This window comes from Leucoraja erinacea, unplaced genomic scaffold (genome assembly GCF_028641065.1).
Source record: "Leucoraja erinacea ecotype New England unplaced genomic scaffold, Leri_hhj_1 Leri_137S, whole genome shotgun sequence".
Classification (NCBI taxonomy): Eukaryota; Metazoa; Chordata; class Chondrichthyes; order Rajiformes; family Rajidae; genus Leucoraja; species Leucoraja erinaceus.
Genome location: NW_026575649.1, coordinates 188856 through 201520, shown reverse-complemented (window position 1 = coordinate 201520; position 12665 = coordinate 188856). Strand labels below are relative to the sequence as shown.

General features: G+C 48.3%; 1 protein-coding gene across 1 annotated transcript in view; it reads left to right on the top strand.

Annotated features, from left to right (window-relative positions):
- Nucleotides 1–11780, top strand: part of LOC129715755 (ral guanine nucleotide dissociation stimulator-like 1) — a 28351-nt gene extending 16571 nt beyond the window's left edge. The window contains exons 6-10 of the mRNA XM_055665611.1: nt 464–585; nt 1264–1353; nt 5520–5612; nt 11404–11670; nt 11774–11780. Of these exons, the coding sequence (XP_055521586.1) occupies nt 464–585; nt 1264–1353; nt 5520–5612; nt 11404–11670; nt 11774–11780 (579 nt within the window). The remainder of the gene's footprint in view (nt 1–463; nt 586–1263; nt 1354–5519; nt 5613–11403; nt 11671–11773) is intronic.
- Nucleotides 11781–12665: the final 885 nt, after the last annotated feature.

The window sequence follows — 12665 nt, the reverse complement described above, 5'->3', positions numbered from 1 at the left end:
CAATAACCTACCTGAACTCCCGGTGGCTCAGCACTTCAACTGCCCCTCCCATTCCCAATCCGACCTCCTTGTCCTGGGTCTCCTCCATTGCCAGAGTGAGCAACACCGGAAATTGGAGGAACAGCACCTCATATTCCGCCTGGGTTGCTTGCGTCCGGATGGCATGAACGTTGAATTCTCCCAGTTTTGCTAGCCTTTGCTGTCTCCTCCCCTTCCTTAACCCTCGAGCTGTCTTCTCCCATCCCCATGCCCTCGGGCTCCTCCTCCTCCCTTTTTCCTTCATTCTCCCCCCCACCCCCCATCAGTCTGAAGAAGGGTTTTGGCCCAAAACGTTGCCTATTTCCTTCGCTCCATAGATGCTGCTGCACCCGCTGAGTTTCTCCAGCATTTTTGTGTACCTTCGATCTTCCAGTATCTGCAGTACCTTCTTGAACAAGATTTAATCTTTGTTGTCTTTTGGCAGGAGTTTGAGGTTTTATCCCAAATTAAGCTGTTGCAGTCTTCCTGTAACATATACTGCATCAGCCCCGTTGAAAGTTTTCTCCAGTGGTTCCGAGGTCAACAGCATTTAACGGAGGATGAAAGGTAAGAAGCTTTGGAAGAACATTTTTTGTTCTTGTCTAAACGTGGATGTAATCTTAGATGTAATCTTTGGCACTTAGGCCAAAGTGCCTGTTTCCGCTCTGTATCTCTAAACTGGCATTATAAATCTGCACTAGAGTTGAGAGTGACCATATGTACCAAAAATGGAACAATAACATTATTTCTAGCAGCAGCACAATGGGTCGTAAACGCTGCACCATAGGTTGCATAATAAATGAAATATGTTTAGTTCAGAGATACAGCATGGAAACAGGCACTTTGGCCCACTGCGTCCACACCGACCAGCGATTCCCGCACATTAACACAACCCAACATACACGTGGGACAATTTTTACATTCATACCAAGCCAATTAACCTACAAACCTGTACATCTTTGGAGTGTGGGAGAGAACCAAAGATGTCAGAGAAAATTCACGCAGGTCACAGGGACAACACGCAGACTCTGTACAGACAGCACCCATAGTCAGGATCGAATCCGGGTCCCTGGTGCTATGAGGCAGCAACTCTATCGCTGCCCCACCGAGCCACCCTGTAATGAGCCATGATCTCTTGCCAGAGAAATAAATACCTCCCGACCAAATGATCTTTGGTGCAAGCATTGAATTTGGCAGAATAACTGCATTAATTTGTCCAACTTGTGTTTATTTGCCATTCTGTAGCTACAACATATCGCTTGAAATGGAACCACGCATCGATAAAAGTCTGACATCAGCAAAGCCCAGGAAGAGCACGGTGAAGCATCACAGTCTGTGAGTAGAATAAAATAACACTGCATCTGGTTAACCCAGAGAGCATGGTCCCTCATTGATGTGTAGGAAGGAGCAGAACTGCAGATGCTGGTTTGAACAGAAGGTAGACACACAAAGCTGGAGTAACTCAGTGGGTCAGGCAGAATCTCTAGAGAAAAGGAATGGGTAACGTTTTGGGTTGAGACCCTTCTCCAAACTGAGAGTCAGGGGTGAGGGAAATGAGAGATATGGAAGACATTTGAAAGCAGATGATGATCAAGGAAATGTAGATTGGTTCATTCGAAGGTAAACACAAAATGCTGGAGTAACTCAACGGGGCATAGACATAGACAAAGAAAATAGGTGCAGGAGGAGGCCATTTGGCCCTTCCAGCCAGCACCGCCATTTATTGTGACCATGGCTGATCAATAACCCGTGCCTGCATTCTCCCCATATCCCTTGATTCCACCAGCCCCTAGAGCTCTATCTAACTCACTCTTAAATCCATCCAGTGATTTGGTCTCCACTGCCCTCTGTGGCAGGGAATTCCACAAAATTCACAACTCTCTGGGTGAAAAAGTTTTTTCTCACCTCAGTCTTAAACGGTCGCCCCTTTATTCTAAGACTGTGGCCCCTGGTTCTGGACTCGCCCAACATTGGAACATTTTTCCTGCATCTAGCTTGTGTAGTCCTTTTATAATTTTATATGTTTCTATAAGATCCCCCCTCATCCTTCTAAACTCCAGTGAATACAAGCCTAGTCTTTTCAATATTCCTCATATGACAGCCACCATCCCAGGGATCAATCTCGTGAACCTACGCTGCACTGCCTCAATCACAAGGATGTCCTTCCTCAAATTAGAAGACCAAAACAGTACACAATACTCTAGAAGTGGTCTTACCAAAGCCCTATACAACTGCAGAAGAACCTCTTTACTCCTATACTGAAATCTTCTTGTTATGAAGGCCAACATTCCATTAGCTTTCATAGAAACATAGAAATTAGGTGCAGGAGTAGGCCATTCGGCCCTTCGAGCCTGCACCGCCATTCAATATGATCATGGCTGATCATCCAACTCAGTATCCCGTACCTGCCTTCTCTCCATACGCCCTGATCCCCTTAGCCACAAGGGCCACATCTAACTCCCTCTTAAATATAGCCAATGAACTGACCTCAACTACCCTCTGTGGCAGAGAGTTCCAGAGATTCACCACTCTCTGTGTGAAAAAAGTTCTTCTCATCTCGGTTTTAAAGGATTCTTCACTGCCTGCTGTGCCTGCACGCCAACTTTCAGTGACCGGTGTACAAGGACACCCAGGTCACGCTGCACCTCCCCATTACCTAACCTAACCTCATTGAGATAATAATCTGTCCCCTTATTTTCGCCGCCAAAGTGGATAACCTCACATTTATCTATATTCTACTGCATCTGTCACGCATCTGCCCACACATTCAACCTGTCCAGGTCACCATGCAATCCCCTAACATCCTCTTCACAGTTCACACTGCCACCCAGCATTGTGTCATCCGAAAACTTGCTAGTGTTGCTCTTGATTCCCTCTTCTAAATCATTAATATATATGGTAGACAGTTGCGGCCCCAACACCGAGCCTTGCGGCACTCCACTCGCCATTGACTGCCATTCTGAAAAGGACCCGTTCACTCCAACTCTTTGCTTCCTGTCTGCCAACCATTTTTCTATCCATGTCAACACCCTACCACCAGGGACAGGCAGCATCTCTGGAGAGAAGGAATTGGGTGACATCTCAGGTCGAGACCCTTCTGCAGACTAGAATGGTTCATTATTGGTAGGGGAGAAGATGACCACAAGTATACAATCAGTAAAATTAATCAGGCCAGTGTTATCAAACCCGAAATGTCACCTGCCCCTTTTCTCCAAGGATGCTGTCAGTCCCACTGAGTTTCTCCAGCCTTTTGTGTTTATCTTTGTTTTTTCATTGATCTTTGACATTCACCAGTTTTCTCAGGACCTTATGATGGTGGGGAGGTCAGTACCCGTGAAGGACCGGGCAGTGTCCATCACCTTTTATATTCTCCTTCTTTCCTAGGCTTTCGAGTTGCGAACCTGGCCCTGATGCAACCAGTCAAATGTGCAGGTCAACCACCGATTTTCCGGCACCCTTGGATCCAGAGCCTTTCTGGATTATCCTTTTTGCTGGACAAAAAGAGGTCATGGTCTCCGAGGGAAGTTCAATGGTACTGGATCTGCCGGCTCCGGCCGCAGATGGGCAAAGTCATCCCGCCGATCGGCACAGAAGTTCCGATGAGGTTAAGATCAGCTGCCTCGCCCGGCCTGGGTACCACATTTTCGGGGAGAGTTCTGGGGGCTTTTGAAGAACACTCTCACAATTTTGTCCGGACCACCAGTTGCCGCACAATCGGTGGTGGACCTGCACATTGTGTTTGTTTGCGTATGCACACTGCTTAATGTTAGTGTTTGAGGTACTTTTCCTGGTGTTGGGAGGAATAGCCACTCACAGATTCATTCAACACTGGATAACTATCTCTCCTGCCTAGAGTCACACAACTTGCAAGCAAGTCATTCGGCTCAACATACTCAAACCGACCAACATGTCCCATCTACACTAGTCCCACCTGCCTGTGTTTGACCCATAACCTTCCTAAACCATTCCTACCCATGTACCTGTCCGTTATGCTTCACTTATGAACCCTGTTAGAGGAAAGATGTTGTCAATCTGGAGGAGAGGGTGCAGAGAAGATTTACGAGATGGTGCCAGGACTCGAGGGCCTGAGCTATAGGGAGAGGTTGGACAGGCTATGACTTTATTCCATGGATGCAGGAGGCTGATCTTATAGAAGTGTATGAGCATGAGAGGAATAGATTGGGTAAATGCACAGTCTTTTATCCAGAGTTGTGGAAATCGAGAACCAGAAGACATAGGCTTAAAGTGTGGGGGGAAAGATTTAATAGGAACCTGAGGGGCCACTTTTTTTCGCCTAGGATAGAAGGTGTGTGGAGCGAGCTGACAGAGGAGGTAGTTGAGGCAGGCACTAAAACAATATTTAAAACACATTTGGATGGTTTAGAGGGATATGTACCAAATACAGACAGGTGGAACTAGTGCAACTGGGACATGTTGGTCAGTGTGGGCAAGCTGAGTAGAGGGGCCTGTTTCCACGCTGTATCTCTCTTTGAGCAGGTGCTTTGAGTTATAAATTCACCGCTACTATCGAACTATCCATCTGAAACCACTGGCTTACTATTTTGAGCTATTTCCATACATCACTCAGCGGGGAAATAATGCAGAGTTCAGGCAACCGATGAAGTAATCAATTATTCCTACTCTGCAGCGTGTAATAATTGATTAATAGACGCCCTGTTTCATTATGCGGCCATTTAGAATGCACGGCATTTTTGGTTGCAATCTTTCATAGGTAATGACTGCGCCACATTCTTGACAAAGGATTTTGTGCAGCAGCATTAAATATATCCTGCCACCACCTTCCACGTGGCCAATTAAACTTTACGGCCTTGTCAATTTATGCGCTTTTGCTTTGTATCGAGATTTACTTTGGATGTTTGAAGAAGGGTCTTGACCCAAAACGTCACCCATTCCTTCTCTCCAGAGATGCTGCCTGTCCCGCTGAGTTACTCCAGCTTTTTGTGGCTATTTATGATGGATGGTGCCTGAACTTGAGGGACTGAGCCACAGGGAGAGGTTGAGCAGGCTTGGGGTGCAGGAGGGTGAGGGGGTGATCTTAGAGAGGCGAACAAGATCATGAGGGGAATAGATAAAGTGAATGCAGTCTGTTACACATTGTTTGGGAATCAAGAACCAGAGCACATAGGTGAGATGGGAAAGATTTACTAGGAAGCTGAGGTGCATCTTTTTGACCCACAGAGAGTGGTGGATACAAGGAACGAGCTTACAGAGGTGGTAGTTGAGGCGGGTATTATAACAATATTTCAAAGTCATCAGCTCAGTCTGTCTAAACCTACTGGAACTCCCAGTTGCTCAACACTTAATTCCCCTCTCATTCCCACAATGACCTTTCAGTCCTGGGCCTCCTCCATTATCAGAGTGAGGCCCAGCACAAATTGGAGGAACAGCACTTTGTATTTCACTTGGGTAGCTTACACCCCAGTGGTGTGAACATTAACTTCTCTAACTTCAAGTAAACCTTATTTTCCCTCTCTTCCCAGTACTCCCACCTGTCTCCGAACTGTACCGACTGCAGATTGCTCTGGGCCCACATCTACAAAGCCCAGGAAGAGCATGATGAAGCGTCTCAGTCTGTGAGTAGAATAAAATAACACTGTATCTGTTAACCCAGAGAGCACGGCCCCTCATTGATGTGTAGGAAGGAGCAGAACTGCAGATGCTGGTTTGAATCGAAGATAGACATAAAAACCTGGAGTAACACAGAGGGTCAGGCAGCATCTCTGGAGAGAAGGAATTGGGTGACATTTTGGTTCGAGACCCTTCTGCCGACTAGAATGTTTCATTGTTGGCAGGGGAGAAGATGACAAGGCATACATTCAGTAAAATTAATCAGGACAGTGTAATCAGACCCAAAATGTCACCTGCCCGTTTTCTCCAGAGATGCTGTCAGTTCCGCTGAGTTCCAACCTTTTGTGTCTATCTTCGGTTTTTCATTGATCTTTGACATTTCCCTCATGGTGGGTAGAGCCTTTTGGTATACAGGCCTTGTTTTCTCAGGACCGTTTGATGGTGGGGAGATCAGTACCTGTGATGGACCGGGTAGTATCCACAGCCTTTTATAATCTCCTTCTTTCCTGGGCTTTCGAGTTGCTGAACCTGGCCATGATGCAACCAGTCAAAGATGTTGCCATGTACAGGTCCACCACCGATTTTCTGGCACCCTTGGTTCCAGAGCTATCTGGATTACCCGTTTTGCCAGACCAATAGAGGTCCCAGCCTCCGAGACTTTCCTGGAGAACCTACCTGATCTCCCGGTTGCTCAACACTTAATTTCCCTCCTATTCCCACATTGACCTTTCTGGCCTGGGCCTCCTCCATTGTCAAAGTGAGGCCCAGCGCAAATTGGAGGAAGGGTTTGGGCGATCAAATTGAAATTAGCTTCCTTGAAGTTGTTGCCAGGAGATCTGTTTAAAGAAGAATAAATCATTTAGTAGGTTTAGCATGGGCATTGCCTGCAGCTCACTGCATTGGTCATAATTAGCAATATTGGGTACATGTAAACATGTATGATTCCAGAGGCCTGACATTACAGTGGTAGGAGGTATCCAGTTGTCTGAGACAGGTTTCACGGTACCCGGACATGGCGCCGACGGATGAGAAGCCGAAGCAAAGAAGTGGAAGCTAAATAACCGAATGGGAACAAAGCTGAAATGCCAATTAACCTAAAGGGTGTGACTCCTAAAAGCTAACTAACCGAAAGGCTGCGTCACATAAAAGCAAACTCACCAAATGGCCACTCTGCCGAAACGCCACCTCCCCGAAAGGCGGCGTAGACTACAAGCCAAGAAACCGACTGCCGCTCAACAGTAAAGTCAAATAACGGACATGACGTTGCCGGGGGGCGGGACTTGTCAGCGATTGGTCCAGACCCCCGTGTCCATCACATCACTGTGGAGGGATGAACATTGTCCCACGCTCCGACCCACAGCCCGTGGAGGGTGGCCGTGGGAGAGTGGGGGCTGTCCCGAGCGATGCGCACATTCGGCCACTTACAACTTGGTGCTTGGGTTCAGATTGCCCAGTCACCTATGGCTTGTGTGGGAAAATGAACCCCACGCTCCCGTCTCCCCTTCTCTCTCCCCCCTTTCTCTCTCCCTCTCCTTCTCTCCCTCTTCTCTTTCTCCCCCTCGCCTCGCTCTCCCTCTCTCTCTCTCTCTTCTTTTTCTCTCCCCTCATTCTCTCTCCCCTCCTCTCTCCCCCCCCTTTTCTCTCTCTCTCTCTCTGTCTCCTCTCTCTCCCTTCTCTCTCTGTCCCCCCCCTTCTCTCCCTACCCCACTTATTCAGAGCGGCTATAGAAGTTGAGAAAACTCACTGACAGCGAAGATATACACAAAATGCTGGAGTGACTCAGTGGGACAGGCAACATCTCTGGAGAGAAGGAATGGGTGGCGTTTCGAGTCGAGACTCTTCAGATTTAGTCTTTAGATCTGAAGAAGGATCTCGACATGAAACGTCACTCATTCCTTCTCTCCAGAGATGCTGCCTGTTCCGTTGAGTTACTCCAGCTTTTTATGTCCATCTTCGGTTTACTGTTTCAGGTGTGACGTCTCATGTCGAGACCCTTCTTCAGACCTGAAGACTGAATCTGAAGAATCTCGACACGAAACGCCACCCATTCCTTCTCTCCGGAGATGCTGCCTGTCCCACTATGTCACTCCAGCATTTTGTGCCTATCTTCGCTTTCAGTGCCAGTTTTCTCAACTTCCATAACCGCAGTGGGGGTTATTCAGAGCGGCTATAGAGAAGTTGAGAAAACTCACTGACAGCGAAGATATACACAAAATGCTGGAGTGACTCAGTGGGACAGGCAACATCTCTGGAGAGAAGGAATGGGTGGCGTTTCGAGTCGAGACTCTTCAGATTTAGTCTTTAGATCTGAAGAAGGATCTCGACATGAAACGCAACATCATATCTATTATTTGACTTTTCTGTTGAGCGGCATTTGGTCCATTGGCCTGTAGGCGACGCCGCCTTTCGGGTAGGTGGCTTTTAGGCATCCCGCCCTTTCGGTTAATTTGCATTTCGGCGTCCCACCCTTTCGGTTATTTGGCGTTTCAGCTTCGTTTCCATTCTGTTATTTGGCTTAATTCCCCTTCTTTGCTTCGGTTTCTCGTCTTTCGGTGCCATGTCTGCACACGTGGTTTCACAATTGCTGCTAGTCAGAGGGTTGATTGGTGGAATTCTTTGACTGTTTCATGTCAGAGAGATAGATTTTTGTTTAAACAAAGAACTTCTTCAATTGTAGACAAAAAGGCCTCCGGAAAGACTATAAGTTTCGGGTGACTTCCTCAGACTGACAGAGGTAAATAGATTTTTGATTAGTACGGGTGTCAGGGGTTATTGTGAGAAGGCAGGCGAACGGGGTTAGGAGGGAAATATCAGCCATGATGGAATGGCAGAGTAGATTTGATGGGCTGAATGGCCTAATTCTGCTCCTATCACTTATGAACGTGAACAGCACCTCAAATCTTGCTTGGGCAGCTTACACTCCAGTGGTATGAACATTGACTTCCCCAACTTCCCCTTGCTTTCCCTCTCTCACCATCCCTCCCCCTTCCCAGTTTCCTCACTAGGCTCACTGTCTCTGACTATATTTTATCTCTGTGCTGCCCACTCCCATGTCATCACTCTGAAGAAGGGTCTTGACACAAAATGTCACCCATTCCTTCTCTGCAGAGATGCTGCCCATCCGGCTGGGTTGCCAGCATTTTTTTCATCCCATTTACCGCTCTAAAAATAACATTAATCAAATGCACATCACAATTTGTATGTATTTATCTTATTTATGAACATCTAATGATGAACAGATACCGACTGGTATACCAGAACCAAACACAGGCAGTCAATGAGAAAAATTATGTACAAATCCAGAATCAATAAATTTGCCCCTGGGTAGGCGAAATTTACCCTCTGGGGGTAAATTTACCCCAGGCTGGAATGAGAACCCTTGTACGAGACTCTCCCATGAGTGGAAGCATCCTATCCATTTGGGACCATACTGTCCAAAACCTTTCACTATCCTTGGCGCATGTTTCAATGAACTGCATTCAAAGCGAGTACAACCCCACTGCCATCATAACCCCGCTCATCATAGGTTATCTATCTATTTCCACCATTCAATAATTCCTCCACAGGGATCATTCACCACCCTCGCTAAAGACATTCCTCCTCCTCCTCTCCTTTAATTCTGAGGCTTTGGACCAGGGGTTGCCAACTTTTCTCATCCCATTTACCGCTGGCAACATTAATCTCACATCACAATATTATTTCACTTCATCTCAGATATGGTGCCCAATGAGAGAAAAAAAATCCAGAATCAATAAATTTGCCCCACAATTACCCTCCAAATGGAATGGAACCCTGACCAGCTCCCACTGATAGACTGCCTCACAGCATTTCAATGAACTGCAGCGAGTACATATCCCTGGGATCATTCTCGTTTTGACCCTTCTAGCCCTCAGATATGGTTGAAACTCCAAATGCCTAGCTGATAGAGCCTCAGCATTATATCCCTGTTTTTGTATTCTAGCCCTCTTGAAATAAATGCTAGCATTGTGTTTGCCTTCTTTATCACCGATTTGTCTTGCAGATTACCTTTTTGGGAATCCTGCACCAGAACTCCCAACCTCCTTTGCACCTCTGATTTCTGGATTCTCACCCCATTTAGAAAATAGTCTACCCCTTTTTTCCCCATTCATCTTTCTATCAAACTCTGTTTTATACCATCCTTTGAACTCCAGTATTTAAACATCTGTTCATTATTCACTTTGCCATAATTTGTTTCTGGCATCCTTATCCATCTCAATTAGCTCCCATCCCCCACATATGCTGTTTAAGAAGGAACTGCAGATGCTGGAAAATCGAAAGTAGACAAAATTGCTGTAGACAAAGACCGCTCCCTCCGTAACTTTGACATGTAGACAAAGACCACTCCCTCCGTAACTCTCTGGTCAATTCTTCCCTTCCCTACCTCACCACCCCCTCCCCGGGCACTTTCCCTTGCAATCGCAAGAGATTCTACACTTGTTGCTTTACCTCCCCCTCGACTCCATTCCAGGACCCCAGCAGTCATTCCAGGTGCGACAGAGGTTCACCTGCATCCCCTCCATCCTCATCTATTGCATCTGCTGTTCTAGATGTCAGCTGATCTACATCGGTGAGACCAAGCGTAGGCTTGGCAATCGTTTCGCCGAACACCTCAGCTCGGTCCGCATTAACCAACCTGAACTCCCTGTGGTTCAGCACTTCAACTCCCATCTTTCAACCCCCTCCCATTCCAAATCCGACCTTTCTGTCCTAGGCCTCCTCCATGGCCAGAGTGAGCACCACCGGTAATTGGAGGAGCAGCACCTCATATGGACAGTTTACACCCTAGCGGCATAAGCATTGACTTCTCCAATTTCCGGTAGCCCTTGCTGTCTCCTCTTCTTCTCCTCCATTTCTCAGCTCTCCCTCAGCCCTCTGGCTCCTCCTTTTCTTTCTTCTACCCCGCCCCCCCCTCCACCCTACATCAGTCTGACGAAGGGTTTCGGCCCGAAACGTTGCCTATTTTCTCCGCTCCATAGATGCTGCTGCATCCCACTGAGTTTCTCGAGCACTTTTGTCTAGCTCACACGTGCTGAATCCTCCTTAGTTTAGTTTTAGAGATACAGCGTGGAAACAGGCCCTTCGGCCCACCGAGTCCATGCTGACCAACGATCACCCTCATGCTAGTTGTATGTTATTCTATATACTGAGGGAAAATTCGAAGAAGCCAATTAACATTAGAGCTGCTGCCTCACAGCGCCAGAGGTCTGGGTCAGTTTATTGTCACATGTACTGCGATACAGTGAAAAGCTTTTTGTTGCATGCTATCCAGTCAGCCAAAAGACAATATATGATTACAATCGAGTCATTTACTGTGTACAGATGCATGACAAGGGAATAATGTTTAGTGCAAGATAAACCCAGTAAAATCCGATCAAGGATAGATCAAGGGCCATCAATGAGGTAGATAGTAGTTCAGCACTGCTCTCTGGTTGGGGTAGGATTGTTCAGTTGCCTGATAACAGCTAGGAAGAAACTGTCCCTGAATCTGTGCTTTTTCACACTTCTACACCTTTTGCCTGATGGGAGAGGGTAAAGAGGGAGTGGCCAGGATTTGACTCATCCATGATTATGCTGCTGGCCTTGCCGAGTCTAGGAATGTGTTTGATGCTGACCTTGAGTGCTGCCTGTGTGTGTGTAGTTTGCACATTCTCCCTGTGACCGTGTACCTTCTCCTCCGGCTGTGTGTGTGTGTGTGTGTGGAGTTGGCATGTTCTCTCTGTGACCGCATGGCTTCTGCAGATATGTGTGCTGATGGATTGTGCTTCCTACTTGCAGGCTCTTTCTAGGGTCGGAGGTTAACAGGAGCAGCACTCCCAAGAACAGCGACCAGCCCAAGTCCCCGCCCAGCAACAGCTCTGGGGAGAACATGAACTCCATCAGCTTTTGTTCATCCAACCACAACATCAAAGCCACCTGCACAACGACAACCGACACGGCCACCAACATGCCCGCTGACATGCCCGCCGACACGGCCACCAACATGCCCGCCGACACGGCCACCAACATGCCCGCCGACATGCCGGCCGCGCCGACACGGCCGATGTCATGGCCGACGACATGGCCGACGACACAGCTGATGACACATCCGCCGACACAGCCGACGACACGGCCACCAACATGGCTGATGACACATCCGCCGACACAGCCGATGACACGGCCACTAACATGGCCACCAACACAGCCGACGACAAAGCCACTAACATGGCCGACAACACGGCCACCAACATGGCCGACGACACAGCCACCAACATGGCCGACGATACAGCCACCAACATGGCCGACGAAACAGCCACCAACATGGCCGACAACACGGCCACCAACATGGCCGACGACACAGCCACCAACATGGCCGACGATACAGCCACCAACATGGCCGACGACACAGCCACCAACATGGCCGACAACACGGCCACCAACATGGCCGACGACACAGCCACCAACATGGCCGACGACACAGCCACCAACATGGCCGACGACACAGCCACCAACATGGCCGACGATACAGCCACCAACATGGCCGACAACACGGCCACCAACATGGCCGACAACACACCCACCAACATGGCCAATGACACAGCCACCAACATGGCCAACGACACACCCACCGACATGGCCGACGACATGGCCCATAACACACCCTCCGAGACGGCCGCAAATACGGTCAACGACACGGCCAACGACACATCCACCGACAAGGACGCCGGCATGGCTGACGACACGGCCAACAACACCGCCGCTGACATGGCCACCACCATGGCCAACGATATGCTCGCCAACATGGCCCACGACACGCCGCCAACACGCCTGCCATGATGGCATCCAACACGCCTGCAAACATGGCCACCGACACGCCCGAAGAGCCACAAAGAAAGAACCGCACTCACTCACACTTCACTCACCCATTCACACTCACTCTCCCTCACTCACTTACCTACTCACACTCACTCCTCTCTCTCACACACTCTCTTCACTCACACTCACTCACCCACTCACTCACCCACTCACTCTCACTCACTTACACACACACACACACTCAC